This window comes from Cololabis saira, chromosome 19, assembly GCF_033807715.1.
Source record: "Cololabis saira isolate AMF1-May2022 chromosome 19, fColSai1.1, whole genome shotgun sequence".
Taxonomy (NCBI): Eukaryota; Metazoa; Chordata; class Actinopteri; order Beloniformes; family Belonidae; genus Cololabis; species Cololabis saira.
In genome coordinates this window covers 31,060,236-31,084,846 of record NC_084605.1, presented here as the reverse complement: position 1 = coordinate 31,084,846, position 24,611 = coordinate 31,060,236, and the positions used below count along the sequence as shown (strand labels likewise).

The window sequence follows — 24,611 nt, the reverse complement described above, 5'->3', positions numbered from 1 at the left end:
AAGGTAATAGGCTTTCTCCCACACGGCTGATAGGCATGTCCTGCCCTCACAGGCCTGATTCACATGCTCGTGTAAGAACATGGACGCCTTTTATGTTTTGTTAGGTATCTCTTTGGTATTTGATATCATCAGCCCTGGATTCTCAACTTGTCCTTTGGGTTGCTCCTGCACGGATGATAACTTGGGGAGGTAAGCGACCATTAGTAAGTGAATTACTAAACCTTTCACGAGCCGTTCATGTGTTAGCCATGACCTTCTTTTTTAACTCTATACTTATTGCTTTAAGTGTAACCTGTCAGCCAAAATATTATGAAAGCTTGAACTATTTTCCATAGATTTGTGCAAATCTTGTAAATCCTACATGTGTATTTATGTAAAGTACAAAGAATGCACCGTATGTTATTAATACATGTATCATCAACTATTTTAGATCTTTACTATGTATGGAAACCTCCATGGATAAAATTCCAATGGACATTTCTGACATCTTCACTAAAATCCGAATTGAAAACTGCCACCTGACTGAGTTACCTCAAGGCTCCTTCTCCCAAGTCACCAACTTGGAGTTTCTTTGGCTAAATTTCAATGAGATCACTGTGATGAACATCAAAAGCTTGGAAGGGCTCAGCAACCTGACAGAGCTGAGGCTACAAGGGAACAAACTGACCTCCATACCTTGGACGGCGTTTCAGGACGCACCTAAACTCAAAATTTTGGACCTGAAGCACAATCTACTGGATGTGCTACCCGAACATGCTCTGAGATACTTGCCTTTTTTGACCTATTTAGATCTATCCTTCAATCAGCTTAGCATTATATCAAAAGAAGTATTTATTAATTGGCCTCTTTATCAGAAAGCACAGAAAGCTTGGGAGAAAGAAGGAGTAGTGTCCAATGTTGTTTTGGCTCTGCACGACAACCCCTGGTTGTGTGACTGCCGCCTTAAAGGCTTTGTTGAGTTCATCAGAGAGGTCGGCGCTCCCATCATTCTGATGAACTCTTACCTGATGTGCTCAGCACCTACCTCCAAAGCCAACAAGTTTTTCCATGAGACCCAATTAAAAACATGCATGAAGCCAGAAGCTTCTGCCCAGGAGACAAACATCAGTCTACCTCTTGGATCGAATGCAACATTGACCTGTATAGTCAAGGCCAGGCCAAGCCCAACTATTCAATGGATATACAATCTGAAGATTATAAGAGCATTTGCTGGTAAGAATCTTTCTTTGTAATTGCTAACATACATTCAAGAGTTCTGGTCATGCTTTAGGAGAAGAGAGGTATACGTTGAACTTGACCTCTGATGTTCTACTTTCCTCTTACAGCTAAAGAGATTCAGACAGATGAGGAGACGGTCACTTCCCAGCTCTTGATCCCTTCTGTACGCTTAGCAGACCGAGGACTCTACACCTGTACGGCCAACAACTTCATAGGACACTGCTCTGTCAACATGACACTCAACATCAACTCCTCCAACTCCTCTGTTCCTCTTCCTCCACCTGTCCCAATGCTGTCATCGGATGACAGCCCCCACATCGATATCCGCATCGCCAAGCAGACAGTTTACGGCATCACGTTAGAGTGGCATGCAGCGACAGAAAACCCAGCGGAAACTTGGTTCACCATACACTTTGGTAAATACGATTCCCCCAAGAAGGAGATGATCTACATCGGCCCTGGAATCAACAGCTACTCAGTCAGCGATTTACTTCCCGTCACCAAATATGAGGTGTGTGTAACGCTGAAGAACCATCCACCCAGGGTAGGCCAGTGTATTGTGTTTGTGACAGGAAATGATATCAGCGAGCTGGAACAAAGAGAGAAGCTCATCCACATTATAGTTATTGTGTGTGCCATGGTGCTGGCCGTGCCCGCGGGCATGTATGCCTGCACCACAGAGGCCAGGTTCAGCTGTTTGGATCACTGCGTGAATATGTGGAAGAAACGTAGAATGCCTGGAGAGAACCTGCAAGGAACGGAGAGACAGGGCACTTTCGACAGCCTGCAGGGAACCAGTGATGAAGCCCTGTGTAGGGACTCCGATGAAAAGCCAGTAAAGAGGCGGAAGTCTGAGGATAGGAGTAAAGGAGGAAGTGCAGCTCAGCTGTACTAGCAGCAGGGTAAAAACTGTACATTTATGTAAATGTGAAAATAATGGCAGTTCTTAGTATTGGCTCTGGTTTGTGCCTTTTTCCCTCCCAGCTACTTTACAAGTCTTTATGAATGTTTATGAATGAAGTAGTTGTCCCATTTCCCTTGATAACAAGATCATTTTTTCCATTATATCAAGATAAATCCTCTATTTCTCGTGGTAACGAGCTAATTTTCTTCCGTTTTCCAGTGATAACGATATCATTCTCAACCAAAAAAAGAGGAAATAATATGTATGTATGTATGTATGTATGTATGTATGTATGTATGACCCTTTACGGCTTCCGTAGTTTTGCCATCCAGCTGGAAACAACTTTAGAACAGTCATTCTTCTTCTTTTTTTTTTTTTTGGATTGGTGAAAATTGCTTGAAAAATGGATGTACTTCCTTGACTGAAAAGTTGCAGTATGTATAAGAGTACCAACTGGGGTTATTTTCAAAGTAACTGTATATTTCAAGTGATCAATTCAAAATGAAGATGCCTTTCTTCCTTAAAGGAACAATCCATTTACTTTTTCTTTAATATTTTAAAACTGCACTTCGGAACTTAAAATTTAATGTAAAGGTATTAGTTTCTATCTATCTATCTATCTATCTATCTATCTATCTATCTATCTATCTATCTATCTATCTATCTATCTATCTATCTATCTATCTATCTATCTATCTATCTATCTATCTATCTATCTATCTATCTATCTATCTATCTATCTATCTATCTATCTATCTATCTATCTATCTATCTATCTATACACATTATAATAATGTATTGTGTGAGAGTTTGTAAAATACTGTTCATCTTTATTATGAAAATAAAAACCCTGTATTTTTTATTGTCTTCTTTTTACAGTCCCCACACACATGTTGTCTTGTAATGGAATGAAATGTTTTTCATGTGGATTAAAGAGAAGACAAATGCTGAGACATGCTCAGATTTTTCTGTACAACCATTGAGAGGATTTATTACATAAGCAGTGTTTGGCAATGAATTCACATACGCCGTTAAGCAGATTAAACTGATTTTCTATCTGAATCCTTGTCAGCAGGATATGATATTTCCATTTAATGGCATCTTTAAAGCCAACTGTATCTGCCCAGTGAATTATACCGAAATATAGATGTTAAATTAGTTTAACTTGTTGTTAATTGTTCAGTCAATGCACTAAGCTGGGTCATCTTATAGCCACCTGGCTTGAGGTGTTGTTTACAGCTACTTTAACTGATGAAAGACTCAAACAAACAATTGATTGAGATATATATATATATATATATATATATATATATATATAACTTATATATATATATATATATATATATATATATATATATATATATATATATATATATATATATATATATATATATATATATATATATATATATATATATATATATATATATATATATATATCTGCTGCTTAAGCAAGACAGGGAAAATAAAGCATTTAAGTGACCAGGTTTCTTAAGCAATATAAATGAATTTAAATACTGACTTGTTTTAATGAAAAACTCTCAGAAATATCCAAATAGCAAGAAAACCTCTCAAAAGAAAGATTAGAGAAAGATTCAGAATTTAATGCCTGATGTATCATATTTGATATTTTAATCTGTTAGACCTCTGTACCACCCCAATAATCAAACTAAATAAATGAATAAAAAAAACAATAAATAAATAAATAAATAAATAAATAATATAAATGGTTTCATACAATATTTTTAAACTAAAACATATAAAAATTAATCTAAAAAAAATCTATTTAAAATGAAACAAAACAAAAAAGTGAAACCAAATAATAGCTCTCCTCCATGTAAATGATTTTGGAATATTTATTTAAAATCAAAACAGTACAAAGACGGTACAAATATGTTACTTCAAAAACCAGGCATTTGTATTTCATATTTATGGTATATAGTTGATCTCAATTTATTTCAACAGAAATAAAATGAGATATAGTCAGATACGCATTATTTATTACAGCGATGACATCTTCTTTGCCTGCAGTTGAAGGCATTAAATGGACATGGACAGTAATAGTGTGTGGACCTCAAACGATTGACGAAAACTACATTTAAATATTTATGAAGAAAATTGTCCGAGCGAGTTATTAACACGTTACTTTGCAAGCTTGAATTGTTAAAACATCATCAACATCTTGTTGGGGGTGGATTTGCTTATAATATCATATTTACTACAACATACAACTGGAAATCCTGTCATATACAGTATATTTACATATATATACTTAAAATAATACAATGCTGTACACTTAAAATGGACATATGTAGTTTAATATAAAAGCATTTTTCTATAGTTACCTTACTAAATAAAGCAGGCTTGTTTTTCTACAGTGGCACATTGTAATCATACAAAGGAGCAATTTCTCAGCTTTGAAGCGGCTGATGTAACACAGTAAAAATATGAACACATAATTCCTTTAGCACTTCATTATAAGCAATATTTTCCCATGACCATTTCCTTCAGCTGCATGTTCCTGAGCAAGATTACACTTCTTTCTTTTCAAGATTTATTAAGAAAAAAATCCTATTTTGTGTTGAAACCATTGTAGAGCTGTGAGCATTACACTTTTCAGGATGTTATGCAACTCATGTATACACAGTAAGTCTTTGTAATCCTCTCTCAGGACAATTTACATTGCTGCTTCATACTGTTAAAATGACGTAATCCGTAATATGGCAGTGTGGTGAATTATCTGTGACTGTCCCACCAACTCAAGCTTTGACCTCGGTCAAAACTCGGTCAGCTGAAGACGCAGCACACCCCACCTCTTTAAAGTCTTGCCTTAAGACATAGAAATCTGTAAACTGTCCTGTTATTACCTTTTACTCATGAATAATCTCTAGGTTGGTCCACCTAGTGACTTTGAACCACAGACTTGTGTAGCTTAAGTTAATAATAACCTTGGTTGCTCTCATTGATTTTTTGCTCCAGCTTCATTTTCAGCTCTGACACCAAAGCAGAGCTCAAGTTTCCCTCTTTGCGGCGGCCAGACTTTGCTTTCCTTGATCCTTTTGAGGCCAGCACACCAGATATTGTCGGAACTGCCCGAGGCCTCTCACTGAGCCGTGTGATAGATGGAGGTGGAGGCGGCAGACAAGGAGCAATAGGTGGTGGAGGCTTGGGTCGGGGGCTGCCAGGCTCCTGCTGGGGGCTGCTCTCTGGATCAGTGACGAGGAACTTATCTGCGTTGTTGCTGAACTTGATAATTGGCAAGTTCCAGGGCTGCTGGTCCCTGGGTTTCCTTTTAATGATGCGGCGCGCTGGCATGATCCGGTTGGACTTTGTGTTGCGCAAGTACATAGCCGTAGAGATCAAGACTGTCAGTCCTACCAATACAGTAATGATAAAAGTGACCATGCCTAAAGCTTTCATAGGATTGTCCCTACTTTTCATTAAAAAGGCCGCCATAGGCCCCTTGAGAGGAGTCTGTAAAAGAGCACAAATACAGTCATTTGAATCTGAGTCTATGCCTCAATGCAGGATGTGTCTGAAGCATGGAAAGCAAGCGATGTGAATGTGCATAGCACTGACAGAGGAGGCCCAAACAACATGTCTACAAACCACACAATGCTTTCACACTCACACACAGTCACCTGTCGTCCTACGGTGAAGGACTGCTGATGCAAAGCTAAGATCTAGGAACAACTCTAGTTGTTGGGAATGCGTCTGGCAGTGCGGTGCATTAGCACTGATGAGGGTTGGACGAGATGGATGATGGTTCATGAGACAAGAACAGTGATGTTTGTGGGAAAAATGAAAAATAATAAAACTAGAAAAAAAAAATCCAAATAAATCTTCATCAATTTGATCAATTTTGGTTTCTAGCTCGTAAAATAATTTGTAGAAAATATTGAATGTATACATTCTTTTACACTGTTAATATATTTTTATAAAAAATAATTTTTTATCTGTACATGAGTTTTTAAATATCTATATATTGCTTCAGTACTCCCCTAATGAAGGTGCTCAAGTACTCTTTTACAGACAAGTTCCAGCTGAGCTGGCCACGCCTTGCGGGCTCACAGTACCAGTTACATCTTGACTCTGCGGATGACTTTAATATAGTTACTCTCAGGGTGGATTCGGGACTTTTTCACCGCGCTACAGTACAGGACTGTGGATATGCAGATTGTCAGTAAAATGAGGGAGGTGACAACGCTGGATAAAATTCCGATAATCATCATCGGACGCCTGCTGAGGCCCATGAAGTACGATATAATTCGACCTTTGATCTGAAAAGCACGATACACAACACAGAAACAAAAGCCAAAAGCATCAAGTCAGCATGTAGAGTGACAGAATGAATGCAAAGCAAGCGAATAAATGAAATGTATGATGAATGAAAACTTTAAATGATACGATGGTTTTCCCCATTAAAAGTTACATTTTATGACAGAGACTAAAATGAATGAACTCTATAAACATACTGTACATTCTGTAGTTAAAACCATTTACTTCATGACCAAAATGCTTAAAATACGTTTCTTGTCCAAAAGATGCGGAAAAAAAACTAAAAATACAACAGTAGCACTAAAACACACCCTGAAAAGAATATAAAGGGCCAATATTTTGATCCCAGTCCTATAGATCCACTTGTAAAAATCTACAAATATTGTCAAGTTTATTAGTCAAAGCATTGAATGTAGTTTTAATATCTTTAGGACACATGCAGAAGGTTAGCTTCATCAGGCTTCAGCTCTGGTTTTGGTAACTCTGCAGGAAAACAACCAACCAGTGTTATCCTTCAAGGACAGAGAAATATGGCCGACTGCAACAAGGGAGCTGATTTAATCTAAAGCAGAAGTGCAAAAAGGGTCTACTGCCTCAAGTTAAAATGCTTTAATCTACAGCTCAGGTGTGCAATAGGAAGTAGTGTGAGCATGCTGCAAGTCAAAGCAAGTCTTACCGCTTCCGTGATATCGATATTGACCACGGCCGTTGTACTGAAGGACGGAGAACCTCGGTCCCTGGCCTGCACCACCAGAGACCACCTGCAGTCCTTCTGCTTGGTGATGTTCTGTACAATCTCCATCGACTTGATGAAGGGCTTCAGTTTGATCTCCCCAGTGTCTGCGTTGATGTCAAATGCGTTGTCAGGGTCGGCTGTCATGATGGAGTACTCAATGACGTTGTTGGGAGACTCTGCGTCGTCGTCCATTGCCTACATGGAGTAACAATTTACACAACAAGAAAATTCAAATTTACTTAAACGAAAAAAGCGAATTGCTCATTTTTTCATCTGTTATCGTTAAGTGTGCCAACCATGAAGCGGCCTTAGAGCCTGAAAAATGAAGCCAACCCCTGCAACTGCAGTTTCTTGAATGACCACTTGAGGCTGATTCAAAAAGCAAGTTAGTTCCTGCAGATCCCTTTACTCCAAATCAGAGCCCCTCTTTCTCTGGCTAATGAAACATGACTACAACCAGTACTGGAGTTGAGGGGGGATGAGGAGGGATGAGGGGGGATGGCATCCCCCCCTGAAATAAAAACGGTCCAAATCATCCCCCCTGTAAAACTGCCATCCCTCCTTTCCATCCCTTATGTCATTTCATCAATGAATGTGGTTTTACTGCTATTTCAACATTTAGAGTCATCACCAGAAAAATAACACCAGAAAAATGTGACAATTTTCACCTGTTTCAGTTAAATTTTCACTTGAAATAAGTAGGAAAATCTGCCAGTGGGACAAGATTTATCTTCTCATTACAAGCAAAAAAATCTTGTTCCACTGGCAGATTTTTCTACTTATTTTAAGTGAAAATCTACTTGAAACAGGTGAAAATTGTTGTTTTTTCCAGTGATGAGTCTTGTTTTAAGTGTAATGAGATTTCTTTTACTAAAATGAGACATTTTAAATAGAAATAAGACAAATATTCTTGTTAAGATTTTGAGTTTCTGCAGTGATCCATTTTACTTATCCTGTGAAGGACAGAGTCATATTGATAAGTTCAGAAAACTGTTTTTATTGTTGTGTTTTGATGTATTTGATGTAAGCCCAGTGGATATTTAAAGCTTACAGAAGGCTGCATTTTACTGCTGCTATGTCATTCCTGCAGTATTTCTGCAGGTGTTTTGGTCAGTGCTATTATTTGTAATATATTATATTATTTGTAATCAGCACAAATTATCTGTCCCCGTACGATAAAATCCACCATCCCCCCTGATTTTATTTTACAACTTGAGTACTGACTACAACCAAATGAAAAAACTTAAAGCTCCATAAGAGGAGTTGAAAAACCAAAGGCAGAAGTCATGGGGACGATATCCATCTTTTATATCCAGTCTTTGTAGTGAAATTGCTTCCTGACCCAAATTAAAGAGGCCAACAAAACTTCTTACGTCTTTGTAACATGACTCGAACTCAATATAATGACATTATGACACAAAGTAGTAATCAATAAAGTAATTCTGATTCTGATTTTGTTGATGAGATTTAATTTCAGTGAAATTAATTGATAAGGAGCTTATTCTAAGTTTTCAAAATACTGAAAAACCGGCCCCAAAATATATGAAACTTAAAAGACTGCAAGCTGAGAATATTTGGGAATGTGTTTAAAACAACAAAAAACATCTGAAGTAGTTAACAGCTGAGGCTGTGTCTTTGTATCGGCGAGATGAAAATGATGCAGTGTGATTTACCTCAACTTTGACAGGCATGCCAATGATCATGGTCTTCTCCACTAGTGTCTCGTCAAATTCTGGAGGGTGGTCGTTCATATCAAGAACGGTGACAAAGACTTCAGCCAGGCCGTACTTGCCCTCCGAATCCTCAGCCTTGACGTAAAAGTTGTATTTGGACCTGACCTCTGCGTCTAGGCTGGTCCAGGGCTGTGTGGAGATGAGACCTGATGACGGGTTGATAGTAAACCTGCGGGGAAGATCAGTTACTGCGTGAGTGGCAGCTGCAGACGTCCATTCTGTGTCATCACCAACAAGCCAGTTGTTTCAGACACAGGCATGACATTTCACTGCAAGAGATACTTCAAGCCCAATTCGCTGAAAGTTTAGACAATATACAAAAAGGGAGGAATTAGGGAAAGTGAAGCTCTTAATGAGCTCTGTGATGGACTGTTGACCTGTCCAGGGTGTAACCCCTGCCTGTTGCCTGAAAATAGCTGGGATAGACTCCAGCAGACCCCCGTGACCCTGCACAGGATAAAGCGGGTATAGATAGATAATGGAAGCTCTTAATGCATTTGCTTTTATTTCATTACACATGATATGAAGATGTTTTGTCTTTTTTCAGCTTCATGTTGTTTGCTAATATACATTCATTCAGGCACATATGATATTGAAGAAAATTGCTAGAGATAGTAATGATGTAAAATGTATTGTACTATTTCTTTAAGATGTGATATAAATGTTTTTTTTAATACTTTTTGCACAAGAAACCCCCCACTATCCATCATAACCTTTTTCAGAATATAAAGGGCAATGGATCCTTAAGTGGACACCCATCATCTCTGATCAATCACACTTGTTCACACCAGGAGCCATCCTTCATTAATTGGTGATACATCTACACAAACACTTTGCCATGCACTACAAGAAGCAGCTTTCCAGGGATGTACTTGTACTTTTTTAAAGTCAAGATAAGGCAAAACCACATTTTGCCACATTGTGAAACTACGGATGATGATGAAGAAGTTTAGAATAAAAAAAAAAGAAAGGGAAAAAAGACACAACCACTCAAAGCGTATTATTACACTTATTAAACACCCTAAAGTTGTCTTTTTTTAAAACAGGAGGCATGGGACAAAATATGAAAAGAGATGTTTCATTACTTGGTATTTTCACAAAACACTTTTTATAAGAAGAAATGGCAACATAACGGAGTTGTAAAAGTGTTACTTTCACAACTCTTCATTAAACGTGTTGGCATCTTCAAATGCAGGAATGGATTAATATCAATACACAAAATTAAGTTACACACAGTTCTTAGTGTCTTCAGTAAATGGAAAATTAGAATCACAGTGTTTTTATATTATTATTTCTCCCCCCCAGATTTTTGAAGATCCATTTCGTCCAGATTTCCCTGAAGGTGCACACGTTCTTCATCACTTATGACCACTATCGACCTTTTTTTAATAGCATTTCTCACTGTTTGTGTTCTCCGCCAGATCAAGGTCAACAAGACTTTCCCAAATTTCTTATCGTAAACATCTTGTGTGCAGAACAGAGAAAAAGAATATGAAATATGTTATTACAAACTCCTATATAACTTCACGCAGGAGTTTTAACATCTACCACTTCACTTTCTTTCTGAATGTGGTTCCGGCTTGCTGCTATGTTTTTCAGCTTACTTTTCCGCTTTGTTCTCCTCTGTGAATATTCGCAAGTGAAACTGACGAATTTCACACAATTAACTCAGGGCGCCGCTTGGAGCTGAGCATAAATTCTCACTTTCTCCCTGTTGCATGCTGCTTTGCTTTTCAAAGCTACCGTTTCTGTGGCTCCAGCTGTCACATTGCATGCTAATTGGCTCTGCTTGTGTGAGATGAGCCAGGCTGTCTAATTTTAACCCTCCAATCCAATTAAGGAGATAAGCCGGCACCTCGCAGCCATTTTGGAGTGAGATGTTTGTGCAGCAGAGGGCCCAATGAAATAAGTTCCTCCTCCATTAAAAATACATTACGATGAATCCAGGCTAGTGTACTGCTGGGTGAGATCTCCAAGATTACCAAACACACTTAAATACCACCGACAAAATCACTTTTTAGTCTGTAAAATGCATCTTGCTTAAATGCGAGAGCCAAATATTTGATCAGACTGATTCTAAACTGGTAGGATAGGAAGGATTTTACTTACAAATCTGATCCTGATCCATAAATCGTGTATTTGACTTCACCCCAAGCTCCTGAGTCTGGATCATTTGCCTGGAGGAATAATCAGAACAGAGATTAAACTCCTGATGCTTCTGCAGGGTACAACTTATGTAAGTTTAGAAAATGTATGCTTCGTGAACAAGATTAGTTAGCTGATGACACTCGGAGATTACAAAAATAGAGTTCATAGGTCTTTTATTTTCATTTTATATCTTCTTTTTTTGTTCCTGGAGTTGCTGTGGATGGCCAGCTAGGGCCCTAAGCTCCTGAACAGAGGGCGGAGTCTCTTGGTGTGCTGAGAGGGGATGTAAGGAGAGGTCAGCATGATTAACCTCAAGCTTTTTTCTACATTCTGTGCAGCGTGGACATGTTGCTCCAGCGTATTGAACATTATATAAAGCCTGATGCAACGTGAGCAACAAATTTAGCAAAACAGGGCATATGCCTATGAATGCGTTATGTCTTACGCATAACACAACTAAAACTAAATGGTTATTCTTTTTTTGGGGGGGGGGATTCAACCTGCTTTCATCTAATGAACTGCACTGAGCAATATGCATTTACCGCAGGACTGATGGATTATACAATCACTTTGTCTGGGTGGAAGCGCCGTTTAATCACAATTGACTCACCGTTACAGACACGACCCTGGAGCCCCCAGGTGAGTTCTCGGGCACCCTGGCGATGTAATACTCAGATGTGAATGTGGGGACGTTGTCGTTTGTGTCCAGCAGGTTGATGACTATGTCCGCCGTTGCGCTGAACCGCTCAGGAGTGTCGATTTCCACTGCAAGCAACTACAGAGATAAACAAAACAATACAATTCATTTTAGTGCAGGCAGGTTCAGATGATGTCCACTTAGAGAAAGATCAAAATCCACATCAGCACATGTGCAAGACTGTAGTATCAATGACGTTTACATGCAGGCAAAATTCGGGTTATTGCTAATATTCTGGTTACTGAAACATTCGGAATATTGCGTTTACATGGTGATTCATCATTTGGGATATCTGGATCAAACCAGCGACGCAGGGAGAACATCCTGACGCAATTCCCATCATTTCCGCTTCTTCTTCCTGTATCCAAATTCAAAACAAATGCTGCTTCGCGCAACTTTTCGCTCACCTTCTTGAAAATCTCGCTATCCCCGTACTTTCTACCATTTACAAATGCCAAAATGTTCATATCCTTCATTACATTTATGAAGTGATTAGTCTCCTCCTCACTCTAAAAGTGTGGCGTGGTCTTGCGCTTCTCCGTGTTTAGAAGAACTTCCTGGACTCAAAAGACCAGGGATATTCCGTTTGGTGTTTACATGACCGAATATTCAGGTTTTAAAAGGAGTAACCCAGGGGTCATATTCGGGTTTTTTAAAACCGGAATATGAGCAAATTCGGGTTATTCAAAGGGGTTATTGGTGTTTACATGGACGGAATGGAATTCGGGTTATTGCCAATATTCGGGTTTTAAAAGGGTTATTGATGCATGGAAACGCAGTCATTGGGAAAAAGAAAGTGAATATAAAAAACTCAGATTATTTCAGTTGCATTTTGGCCTCTTTGATACACTGATTTCTAACATTCACTGTAAGAGATAATAATGAGCACAAACAACGCTTCATTACATGTTTAGAGTTTTATTTTGTGGGTATGCTAGAATGACTTTAAATCCTTTAAAGTCCCCAGAACACATACAGTACGTTTTGTCGTATGTTACACTGCAGCAGTATTACATGCCACCTTTTAAAACTCTCCTCCTAAAAACCTCTTTTGAATCCTCAAACCAGTCCGGACTCGTGCAAGAAAGCTGCTCTTTCTTTGCTTGACATTTGCTAAAATGTCCGTTTCCCAGGCGCCAAACAACAAATTAAGCATTACAAGCGGTTCAATCCCACCTTTAGTATACATTTTAGACTTTGTAACAGACCTTTTACACGCACAAATAAATAAATAAAAATCCCATGATGTAAACTGATTTATTTGACATTCATTGACAGGGATGGGTAATATTATTGATAGATACTTTTTAAACACTCATCCTGAATACAGAATGCATTTTTTAATTTGTATTTGAGCGCTGAAAAGTGTGAAAGATTTGTATCAAAATGCTTCATATTTTGAATTTGGAATATTATAAATACTAAAATACGTTCTAAGTTGTCTACGAGATGACATAACTGAGAAAAGCTATGCCCATGGTAGGGGAATCGTTCAAAACTTTCCAGGCAGGTAACAAGAAAATAGTCCCAGTGTAGGTGAACTATTAACAATGCTGTATTTTACTAGATTTAACTCACATCTAGTGCAACATCTTTGCTGTATTAGTTCAGTTTTGTTCTTTAAAGAAACACAGACATACAGTATGTCAACATTTAGCTTGATGGGTTCACGCTAATGTCAGCTGTGAAGTGGACATGAAAATGTAGTGTCTTATAGTTGTTTTAACAACATTACTGCTGTGTTTCTAGTTTGTGAAACACAGAGAAGAAATGAAACACTGTTTACATCAACCACAGCCTTTGGTTGTATGCTATCTTACAACTGTAAGGGCCAGTCCCAATCCCCCCCTAGCCCTACTTTTCAGTCCTACCCCTAAATTTTGCGTGTTCCCGTGAGGGTAGTGGTGTCCCAATTCCTCTTTGCATCTAGGGCAAGTGGCCAAAACGAGGGCTAGTAGGTATGAATCTAGCACTTCAGAGCGAGGGTTTTCAGATGCTGACTTCGCGACCTAGGGCCAGAAAGATTTCCCAGAATGCTTTTCATCGTCATTTGCAGACTGAATCAAACGAAAAAACATGGACATTTCTTGTGAATAAAATCAATATTTTGAGTTAGTTTCTGCATAAAAATGCGTTTTGATTACATTTCTAGCGAGAAATATATATTTTACTTTCATAATATTCACTCAGTGAATGTATATAATCACTCGCTTGCTCGTTTTTTCAGATCTCGCCAGAATAAAGGCTGATTTATGGTTCTGCGTTACACCAACGCAGAGCCTACGGCGTAGGTTACGCGGCGACGCGTTGCGTACGGTGCGCATCGCTGCGTAACCTACGCTGTAGGCTCTGCGTTGATTTAACGCCGAACCATAAATCAGCTCCTGAGCCGGCGGCTCTAGATATCCCCTGAAAACATCGGATCAAATTTCTTAACAGGCGTTATTTGGATAAACTGAGCCCAGGTTGGGGATCTTAACTGTTACTTTTACGCCTGAAAAAATATTAAAACTTAATAAAGTGACATATTAACAGCGCTACAGCGGAAATTAAAACTTGCTTTTAGCTCTGGGCTTCCTGATATGGTGTGACGTATGTGCAAACGTAACTACGCAGTCGCTTACGTACCCGAACGTAAACCACGCAAGTGGTGTCCCAATCCCTAGGGAAGATTACAAGGGCCCTACTAATTTTTAGGGCTAGTGGTAGTGGGTGAGGGCTAGTGGTAGTGAGTGAGGACTAGTGGTAGAAAGTAGGGGGTGTACTGGGATTGGCCCCAAGTCTGAAGTCTCCTCCAGCTGTCCTCAGGCAACAGCCCTCTCACAAGAAAGGGTTATATTTGATTTTGAAATGCATTTTGATATATTTATGCCCACCTTTACTCATCAGTAACAGCTAAAAATGAGGGTTTACCTTAAAAGTGAGGGTTGATCCCTTTTCATAGTCGATGCCGGATGTGTCCTCCACGATGATGGTCACCTGGGCTTCATTCAGGACCGTCTGGGGAACCACACGAAGCACTCGACTCGGCCCCACCAGCCTCAGTTTAAACTTGGCATTTGCTCCCTGAAAACCAGCCAAAATCCAGAGATAACAAATATGTAAATGCCCAGATAAGCAATGAGATGGAAGGGTCGTCTCGCTAACTAGGATCAAAAGAGATTTTAAAGAATAATATTTGGAAAATCTGCAAAGCGTGATGGAAAAAGTAGTTGTTGAACATTTTATGTCCAATAGTTATGTATTACCACATGTATTTAAAGACTGGTTGAATGATATTCAGACAATGTTGTACCCTTAGGGCAGGGGTCGGCAACTCAAAATGTTGAAAGAGCCATATTGGACCAAAAACACAAAAAACAAATATGTCTGGAGCCGCAAAAAATGAAAAGTCTTGTATAAACCTTAGAATGAAGGCAAATGGCGAAAGGCGAAATGTTGAGAAAAAAGTCGAAATGTTGAGAAAAAAGTCGAAATGTCGAGAAAAAAGTCGAAATGTCGAGGAAATAGTCAAAATGTCGAGGAAATAGTCAAAATGTCGAGAGAAAAAATTCGAAATGTCGAGAAAAAAGTCGAAATGTTGAGATCAATGTTGAAGTACAATCTCGAGAAAAAAGTTGAAATGTTGAGAAAAAAGTCGAAATGTCGAGAAAAAAGTCGAAATGTTGAGAAAAAAGTCGAAATGTCGAGATTAAAAAAGGAAAAAGGGAAGAAAAAAGAGAAAAAAGGAAAGAAAGAAGAAAAAAAGAGAAAAAAGAAGAAAAAAGAAAAAAAAGAGAAAAAGAAGAAAAAAAGATCAAACATTTTTGAAAAAGCTCCAGGGAGCCACAAGGGCGGCGCTAAAGAGCCGCATGCGGCTCTAGAGCCGAGGGTTGCCAACCCCTGCCATAGGGGTATTACTTGATCTGTCACCAAATGACCTCAAAAAGAATATACTGTGAGATAAAAAGGTGTTACAACACATTAAAAACACCGACTTAACAGATAAATGACATAACATGTAGGAGCCAACTGACCTGATCAGAGTCATTGACTGTGATCTTGAATCCTCGCAGGATCTCCCCCGCGGGAGGATGCTCGAACATTGTGACCTCAAACTTGCTCTGAGGACCGTTTTCTCCATAAAAGGTGGGAGGATGGTTGTTGAGATCCACCACCCGGACTGTCACCGTGGTAATGTCGTAGTCCACCTGATGGTTGTTCGACCCGACCTCAGATGCCTGGATTTAAACATAACATAGGCCATCACGCTCAGAAGTGACAGTGTTTGAGTGTAATAACAGTAATCTCCAAGATCTGAGTGGAGGAGAACCAAAAGCTGAGTATTACCCTGACTTTAATCTCATAAAGTTCATTTTTCAGAAATGATGGATGAGTTGCCAGGGTGATGCAACCGCTGGTGCCATTAATGTCAAAAACACCGTCACTACCTGCAAGATGACATGGCATGTTGGTTATGATCTTAAAATGATCAACCAGGAAAAAATAAACAAAGAAAGGCTACACCACCATAACATAAAATACCACAAATGATCAATTTGCGTGTTATTCTTACCATCAATAATGGAATAATGTATAGAGTTGGGATTGCCTTGATCTCCATCTTTGGCATACACTGTGTATATTTCAGAGCCCTGAAAGTGAATAATAATAATAATAAAAATGACTTAATGTAAGCAAAAGCATCAACATTTTATCAGTGCTGAGAGTGACACAAAGTCTTACAGGGACTGAGACTTCATAGATGTAGCCAAAGTATGGGGTTCCTATGAAGGATGGAGGCATGTCTTGAGCGTCGAGGACGTTGACTGTTATAGTGGCTGTGGAGGTCAGCACCTGCTTCTTGTCCTTGTACTTTCCACCTCCATCCTGGGAAAACCAGCAGGGAGTCAGACAGCAGAACTACTCCACTACTCCAATACAACATAACACGTGGTAAACATGTATAAAATGTCCATACACAAATAGTGGTAAATGTTATTCTAGTTCAGTACTAATTGAGTCTCGTGGATGCTAGACATACAGGACTGTCTCAGAAAATTATAATATTGTGATAAAGTTCTTTATTTTATGTAATGCAATTAAAAAAACAAAAATGTCATACATTCTGGATTCATTACAAATCAACTGAAATATTGCAAGCCTTTTATTAATTTAATATTGTTGATTATGGCTTACAGTTTAAGATTAAGATTCACAGAATATTCTATTTTTTTTAGATAGGATATTTGAGTTTTCTTAAGCTGTAAACCATGATCAGAAATATTAAAATAATAAAAGGCTTGCAATATTTCAGTTGATTTGTAATGAATCCAGAATGTCAGAATGACTTTTTTTTTTTGTAATTGCATTACAGAAAATCACAATATTCAAATTTTCTGAGACAGTCCTGTATATCTATATGAAGTATAGTATCTGTGGCTAATCATAGTACTTCTTTGTTTGTCCATCGCCTAAAGACACTGCTTCAAGGTTCCTGCTGGAGTCCAATGACTTTATTTTGAATCCAGTGAAATTTATAATAAAATCTGCTTTGATGAGTTTAAGACTAAAAGTTTATTTTATATTCTTTTATCTGACTTAAGGTTCAAACATTTGGTTTATTGTTAAAATTGAAGGGTTTTTTCACATCACGACAAGGGATACCAAATGTGTTGCTCAAATCTAGATCTATTGAACTAATACACTGGTACCTACTGAATTAAAATGAAATATGGATAGCACATTTGCATCAAGAGATGAATGTATGACTTGTGTGTGGTTTAGTCAGACTATATAAAAGAAAGTGGTTTGATGTCTGCCTAGAATTGGAACCAACAACTTTCAATTTAAACGTTTCTGTCTTGGAAGCTATTCAGCTCACATGATTCATAACTCTTAGCAGCTATAAAGGTAGAAGTGCATCGTGTTTTGGTTTATGAGGGTTTGTTAATTAGAAATTAGAATTATCTACATGATGGCCGTGACAGGAAGTGTCTGAATTATCCAAACTCAGCTTCATTGGGATTAAAAAAACAGGAACAGGGGTGTTAACAACCATCGTTAAAGCCTCCATAAATATTTCATTTTTGAAGCTTTTTCCCTGCTAATTTATTGTCTTAAATCAGTTACTGACTGCAGTAATTAAATCATACTTTAATGGGTTCATGCTACTTATATGGAACTATTTGACAATATCATACAAAATGAAGTATAATATGTTTTTGTGGCTCTTTAAAAACAATTGTGATTTCAGCACAAACAGCACACAACACATATACTGAGTGTTTGTGCAGAGGGATTCTCTAGGAGGATTGTCTTGTCTTTAACCCCTGCTTAGGAAGAGGAGTTCTTTTTAAGAAATCCCCTTCTCATATTTCTATGAGCGTATGCCACTTTCTATCCAGATTAAGAAAAGTAAAAGGCCTAATCTTGGTTTGAGATTTAATCTTTGGAAATTGAAAATCCACCCTGTGTACTTTTGCTGCCAAGTTTTTACAAACTCAGCAAAGGTATAAGCTATTAGAATTTGTATAACTTGTTTGCAGATGAAATTTGAAAAAAATGCATGTTTATCTTTCCTTCAAGCCATGTTATAACCGAGGTGTTGCTTAATTAAATGTGATAATTACCTAAAATACATGGTGTGAATGTGGAGGACATGGACAGATTTGGAACTTGTAATTACTGAGATCAGAGCAAATGACAGTGTAAATGTGTTTAGAGCATCACAGAAGGAAAACACCCTCTCACCTTGGCAATTACTGTCACAAAATGTGTCGGTGTGGTTTCATAGTCCAGAGTCTCGCCAGGTTTGACTCTGAGAATCCCGCTGTGTCCATCAATGGTGAACTTGGCAAAGGGGGAACTCTATTAAAGAAAGAGTCAAGCAGTTAGTTGGACAGAATGCAATGGAGAAAATGTAAGCGGTGACCAGTATTGCCTGTCAACCTGCTTCACCTCAACCTTGTCGTGTTCAGATGGCTTTATCGATAGCTGACACATGAGTGGTAACAACTACTGTGCTGTCAGCTGTTGGCCAGCACCACGCCTGAGCTCCTATTAAGCCCTCAGTGCCGTTGCTCAAATTTAATTGAAATTTAATCTACTAAAGTAACACCATTTCCAGACTGCTCTCTTGCATCAGATTAATCTGTTCCCCGGTGCACTGGCCCATCATTTGAATGCGCTTTTCTTCCCTCCACATGGCAGCACAGCTCACATGACATCAGCTTGACCTCAGGCCTCACCTCATGGTGTTACGTCAGTTATCAACCAGCGAACAGTATCGCTCTACTGTGGGTAAGAGTGGGGCTACTTGCAAACCAATGAACAAGCAATCATAAAACACAAACTTCTAGTTGTAAAAAGGGTACTTGTAACTTTTAAAAGGAATTTCTTGTTAATGCTTTTGAAAGAGGTTGAAGAAACTGAGAGGATAAACTTGTTGGCAGGCTTCAGGGTAGAGTCCAGGGTGTGAGATTTAACAGGTCTGAAGCCATAAAGAGCTCATATGTGATTAGTCAAGCCTTCCAATCGACACTGAATTCATCTGGATGCCATGTGCAAGGAGGCTGTGGCAGCTTTGGTCCCTTTAGCTTTGGTTGGCTCGGGCGTCTTTTCTACGCACGCGGAGCCATAAATGCCTCACCGGTGCACTTTAGTGAGAACCTTTTCAGCCTGACGGTTGACTCAGTAGTCTAAGATACCGTATTTTCCGCACTATAAGGCGCACCTAAAAGCCTTTAATTTTCTCAAAAACCGGCAGTACGCCTTATAATGCAGTGCGCCTTTTTTATGATCATTACGGTCATTTCTGTTACTGTAGTCAGGGGGATTCTGGGTACTATAGTTGGTGTCGCCAAAGTAATGGCGCTAAAAACGTCAGGAATTGTCACAGACGTTCAAGACAACAGCAGCAACGCTGACTCGCATAATGGCGACTTTGAAGAGACGGAGCAAAGCGGATTTTTATTTTGTTAATAAAGTTTGACATACGGTACTTTTCTTCTTGTTTTTTTTTTTTTGCATTTGCAGTAGGATTTTGTAGCATTTCCTGTAGCGCAGCTCCATCAGGTAGATACGTAACTCAACCCCAGCCACTATAGTACGGTATTTTACCATATATTTAGTGCGCCTTATAATGCGGTGCGCCTTATATATGGAAAAAGTTTTCAAATACGTCGTTCATTGAAGGTGCGCCTTATAGTGCGGAAAATACGGTAATCAAAATAAAAGCTTCTATGTTTTGGGAAATGTTGTGTTCAGATGTACAATTTCACCAATAAAGTTGTGCAGTTTTTCTGTGTAATAACAGAGCATGTAAAATCACCTGCAGGTGGTATGAGACACTGCCTCCTGAGCCCAGATCTTTATCCACTGCATGAACTCTGTAGACGCTACTTCCTGGAGCAGTGTCCTGGTGAGAACAAGATGATGTTAAAGCCCACTTTTCATCTCAGTAATTAACATTCCTTTGACTTAATGTCCAGATTTAGAGGTTGTAAGTAGGCATGTGTGTATTCATGTTATATATTTGATACCTCTGGAACATTAATGATGAAAGGCAGGTTTTGAAATGCAGGTGGTTCATCATTAGCGTCTGTGACAAACACTCGAACTCTCTCAACAACCTGAGGGCGACAAGAAAAATAATTTTTTAAAACAAAACAGCTGCATTAGGCCACAATTAACCGAGGTCTGCATTATGTTTGAGCAGGAAAGGATTAACAAGGTGATCAGAGTCAAATCAATCAATATAATTAGATGCATTTTGCTTTTTTTTAAGCATCAGGGTTCAGTAAGTCTTTACTTGGCCAATAAGTTCCCTTCTGTTTTCATGCAGTGTCTATGTTAGTATATTAGTTGCGTGATATTCTTTCCTCTTAAACAAGTAATGACAAAACAAAAACAGCACCACAGCTAAAAACTTACTCGATTGCGGCCGTCTGTTATGCTCACAACCACCGAGATTTCATCTTGGGTCTACAAAAGAAGAGGCTTGTTGTCACTTTAAGCCCAGGTGTTGCTCTGTTTTTGTTCAAGAGTCATCATTGACGGACTCACCTCTCTGTCGAGCTCCTGAACCAGGGTCACGTTTCCCGATTTCGGGTCTACCTGAAGGTATTCTGTGGAGCCCTTCTCAAATGTGAGACCGTATCGTACCGGATCCCCCTCTGGATCCGTCCCATTCAGGATGTATACCTGCGTTCCTGCCAGAAACAAGACAAGTCGAAATGGAAGTCAAAGATAAGGAAAATATGCATTGCTTGGGGGAGATTTCGAATATGCATATTAAAAAAGAACAATACAAAAAAGTAAAAAAAAATAAAGTACAAAAAAAGACAAGGCAGCTCTTGGGCAGGTCTCGCAGATCCACCAACATATTCGAAAGGGAGTAGGATTGAAGTATATACTTATCAGGTCCTACCCCTAAATCTTATATACATTTTCCCAAATAGCAAGAGAATCAATGAGCTTACTTATAGAACACAAAAAGCATAATATAAGTCTATATATCAACATGAATATACATCCATTTATCAACATATCTACTATATCCATATACATACATATATATAACATGTTTATTTCCATAATATTAATCTATATATCTACACATATTAAATAAATCTATATATATCTACATTTTTATTCGCCACTGTATTTTGAGAAAAAAGTTTCTTTATATATTTTTTTAAATTGTGATATGTTTTGACTTTGTTTTAGATCCATTGTCATAAAAGTATGGAGCATAGATGCCACAGCTTTTCTTTCAATTGTCAGATTTTCTGTTTCCACACGTTTCCCAGACCAGATAAAGGATGTCAGGTCAGATGAGTCACCACCCATATTGTTTTCTTCACGCGACACGTGATGCACGTCACAGTCCAAAAGGTATTACAGTGATAAGCTGGAGCCTCAATGCAGCGTTAATCGTTTCACACACTTCAAATTCACACCTTTAATCACACACCACAGCATCCAACCGTTAGTTTAGTCCCAAAATAGTACAGCTAAAATTTACAGTCTGTTTGACTTACCGACAGGTGTGTCCTCAGAGATGCTGAGGAAGGCCATGTTCCCACTTGTGCTGCCTGCAACATTGTCATAAAAGTATGGAGCATAGTCTGATTGCCCTTCAGGAGGAAAAAGAAAAGCATGTTCTCAGTTATTTCAGCTGAAGAGAGATGTTCAAATATACTATATGTATGTGTGTGTGTTTTTTTTTTTTTAACCCTTTGCTAATTTTGTAGCTGTAGATAACATACCAATAATCCATACACTGTTTAAATCCAAATAAAGTCACATAAATTACATGGACTTTATTTTTCTAAAATATTACGATATTTATTACGATAATGATACTTATCAATCAATAATTATTAAGGGACGACTGTTGCTCAGGAAGAAAGGGGAGCGAGCTGAATGAGAAGTAGATTTTAAATACAAGATCCAACTGTTGAAATTCAAACAAACATATCGTTACTCATTTAATTTAACGAATTACAAGCAGCATGAGCGGTGTACTCTAAGATGGACATGCCCTCCTTGCGTTAGGGGATTAACCAGATAAGAGCAAGCCAAGAAGTCTTAACCACACACAATGTAAAAAAGAAAAGAAAAGCAGAGCCTTACCCAAGCTGTAGTGAAGCAGCAGCAGCAGGAACACTAAAGCGTGCGTTTTCTTGTCTTCCTTCATCCTGGTGCAAAAGTAAGGCTTGGCTGGCTCATGTGGAAGGCTTGGTGGAGGGAACGCGAGCAAAGCGGCGAGTGTTGTGCCCTTCTGGAGACGTCTCAGCAGGCTCAGGAGGAAGAGGCTGGGACAGATTCTCAGGCACTAATCCAGTGACGCACCCCTTCCCTTCGCAGACATCTTCTGCCACACAGCTCGTGCGCCGATCTTGCCAGGAAAACTACATGGAATGGGAGTTTAGATTTCACACACAGTGGCGTGATCATCACACCTCAGAAACGCACGTAATAACACATGCATCAAACACTCATTCAAAGGTTTCCGTTAATTCAAAGCCTTTTAATGTTTGGGATCAAATGCACACAGAATTGCATTGGATTTACACTTTGAGGAGCCGTCAGGAAATATTCTCTCTGATCGTGTGCTTGTGTTTGTTGGTTGCCACCATGGGTTATCCTGCTCCTCTCCCTGCTCTATTGGATTTTAACATACTCATTAGTCACAGTGGCCTAAGCTTCAAGTGGACGCTCTCCTTGGGTGCTCGTGAGCAACAAATGCTTAAGCTACAGCCACAGATCTCTGATGCACTTATAGTTAAGGTGAAGAAACCTACTGACCCATCAGTCTGTAGCCACCGATCTCCAACCAGCTAAATTAACGGCAAGGATTATTTGATTTCACATTTTTACACACTTATCTCTAAAAAGGGACAATGCCATCAAAAAGATGATATTTGTCCTGTAAGTACTCCTTGAATTTACTTTGTACACTCTGGGAGTATGGCACCTTCATCCTCAACCCTGATGATGCTTGAGAAACGTTGTGCCAGTTAGACCACAAGACAGCTTTGTCAGCTTTTCTTTACTTTCTTTCCATTTCTTTTTTTAATAACTGGATCTGTGCACAAGCAGGTGTCATGTCGATAACGCACTTGTCTCACATCTCAGTAAAGAGTGTTAACTCTACTGACTCATGTTGAGGTGCAGAGTGTGTGACTCCTCTACTCACAGGTATAAAAATAGATTTCAGCCAGATTTTACACAGTTTATGTAGAGAGGATATACTGTATGAAGATCCTCTGGTAACTTCAAAATGCAGTCAAGATACAAAACAAAGCATTAACACACTGGAAACTACAAATGCACTACAATCAGCATCTATAGTAAGTATATTCCAAATCTGGGGGAATAGTACTACTTTAGTAAAAAAATATGACCAGAATTTTTATGCTGGAACTAAAATTAAGTTAAACACAGTATCACTTTTTTATTTTATTTATTTGCTGCTGAGATCTTTAGTCTTTGATAATACACTGCTCATAAAGATTAATCCACATACAATCAGAACCTGCAACATAGTTAACCATTGACACCTGGTACATAAGTGTTTATTATGTATTGAAATATTAAATATATTTCCTTTTACAACATTTTTAATTGTATAAATCTTTTTTTTTGTTTTATTGTTTTGATTTGGGGGTTGGTGTAAAGGTCTCAGAAACGCATCTATCGAAGCTGCGACATTGGGCATCAAGGGGTTAATCACCGTCAGATAATCTTGCAAAATAATAAATAAAATCTTACATTGAAATTTCAAATGTAATCTTTCAGGCATGTGCATTTAGTTGCAATCGTCCGTGTTCTTCGAAGAGTAAACTTGCACTACTTATGTGTGTAAGGAAAAAATGTCATCATGGCAACTTTTTAAAGTAACACTGCAGCAAGCTCGTTGCCACTGGGGCCGACCGACAGGACAGAGGACACAGGGTTTAGTGCAGGAAACGTTTTTATTCTTGTTCACTGCAGACACACGTGCACCAGCACCTTCAGCAGAGACCTCTTGCTGCTGTGCAGCCACTTCTTATGTAACTAGGCAGGGTGGAGAGGTTGATTGGGCACACCTATGCCCAATCAACCTCCACCCTGCCACAAACACGTTAAATAGATAAATAATACAATAAAGACTATTACAAGTGTGTTCTTCTCACATGACATAATTCTGGTCCAGGTTATCTGCAACATGTAAATATCAGTTAGTGAGTGTCAACCTGCTGTGATGATCCAACGATGCAAAATAATTTGCTATAAGTAAAAACCAGTAGATATTGCTGATGTACTACCAGAATTTGAAGTTCATATTGTTCAATAACAGGACATTAAAAGTATAACCTGAATAAATGTACTTCCACATCATGTGCCTTTTGTGACGTGTAAAGTTGTTTT

General features: G+C 38.6%; 2 protein-coding genes across 4 annotated transcripts; one reads left to right on the top strand and one right to left on the bottom strand.

Annotated features, from left to right (window-relative positions):
• Positions 1-55: 55 nt before the first annotated feature.
• On the top strand, positions 56-2,839 carry LOC133419142 (leucine-rich repeat, immunoglobulin-like domain and transmembrane domain-containing protein 2). 2 transcript variants are annotated; one of them, XM_061708154.1, is made up of 3 exons: positions 56-189; positions 431-1,212; positions 1,326-2,839. In XM_061708154.1, the coding sequence occupies exons 1-3, from the start codon at positions 80-82 to the stop codon at positions 2,111-2,113; spliced, it is 1,680 nt and encodes a 559-aa protein (XP_061564138.1). In that variant the 5' UTR covers positions 56-79; the 3' UTR covers positions 2,114-2,839. The 2 variants fall into 2 exon arrangements, with proteins under 2 accessions (XP_061564138.1, XP_061564139.1); XM_061708155.1 differs by having other exon boundaries at positions 71-203.
• A 1,159-nt stretch (positions 2,840-3,998) lies between these two features.
• Positions 3,999-22,507, bottom strand: LOC133418831 (cadherin-related family member 1). 2 transcript variants are annotated; one of them, XM_061707694.1, is made up of 17 exons: positions 22,332-22,507; positions 21,737-21,832; positions 20,760-20,905; positions 20,628-20,678; positions 20,237-20,326; positions 20,026-20,112; positions 18,447-18,563; positions 16,440-16,583; positions 16,270-16,348; positions 16,044-16,144; positions 15,731-15,934; positions 14,628-14,780; positions 11,628-11,792; positions 10,979-11,046; positions 8,810-9,038; positions 7,077-7,331; positions 3,999-5,596 (listed from the first exon to the last, which is right to left on the bottom strand). In XM_061707694.1, the coding sequence occupies exons 1-17, from the start codon at positions 22,393-22,395 to the stop codon at positions 5,060-5,062; spliced, it is 2,586 nt and encodes an 861-aa protein (XP_061563678.1). In that variant the 5' UTR covers positions 22,396-22,507; the 3' UTR covers positions 3,999-5,059. The 2 variants fall into 2 exon arrangements, with proteins under 2 accessions (XP_061563678.1, XP_061563679.1); XM_061707695.1 differs by having other exon boundaries at positions 5,455-6,402.
• Between the last annotated feature and the right edge of the window lie 2,104 nt (positions 22,508-24,611).

Bases quoted from the DNA above. Each gene is read 5' to 3' on its own strand.
- LOC133418831 (XM_061707694.1), bottom strand. From the start codon at position 22,395: ATGAAGGAAGACAAGAAAACGCACGCTTTAGTGTTCCTGCTGCTGCTG. The intron at 16,349-16,439 runs GTAAGACTTTGT...ATTCACTTTCAG, and splicing joins TCTATGAAGTCTCAGTCCCT to GGCTCTGAAATATACACAGT. The intron at 5,597-7,076 runs GTAAGACTTGCT...GCTCTTTTACAG, and splicing joins ATATCGATATCACGGAAGCG to ACTCCTCTCAAGGGGCCTAT.
- LOC133419142 (XM_061708154.1), top strand. From the start codon at position 80: ATGGACGCCTTTTATGTTTTGTTAGGTATCTCTTTGGTATTTGATATC. The intron at 190-430 runs GTAAGCGACCAT...CAACTATTTTAG, and splicing joins ACGGATGATAACTTGGGGAG to ATCTTTACTATGTATGGAAA. The intron at 1,213-1,325 runs GTAAGAATCTTT...TTCCTCTTACAG, and splicing joins GATTATAAGAGCATTTGCTG to CTAAAGAGATTCAGACAGAT.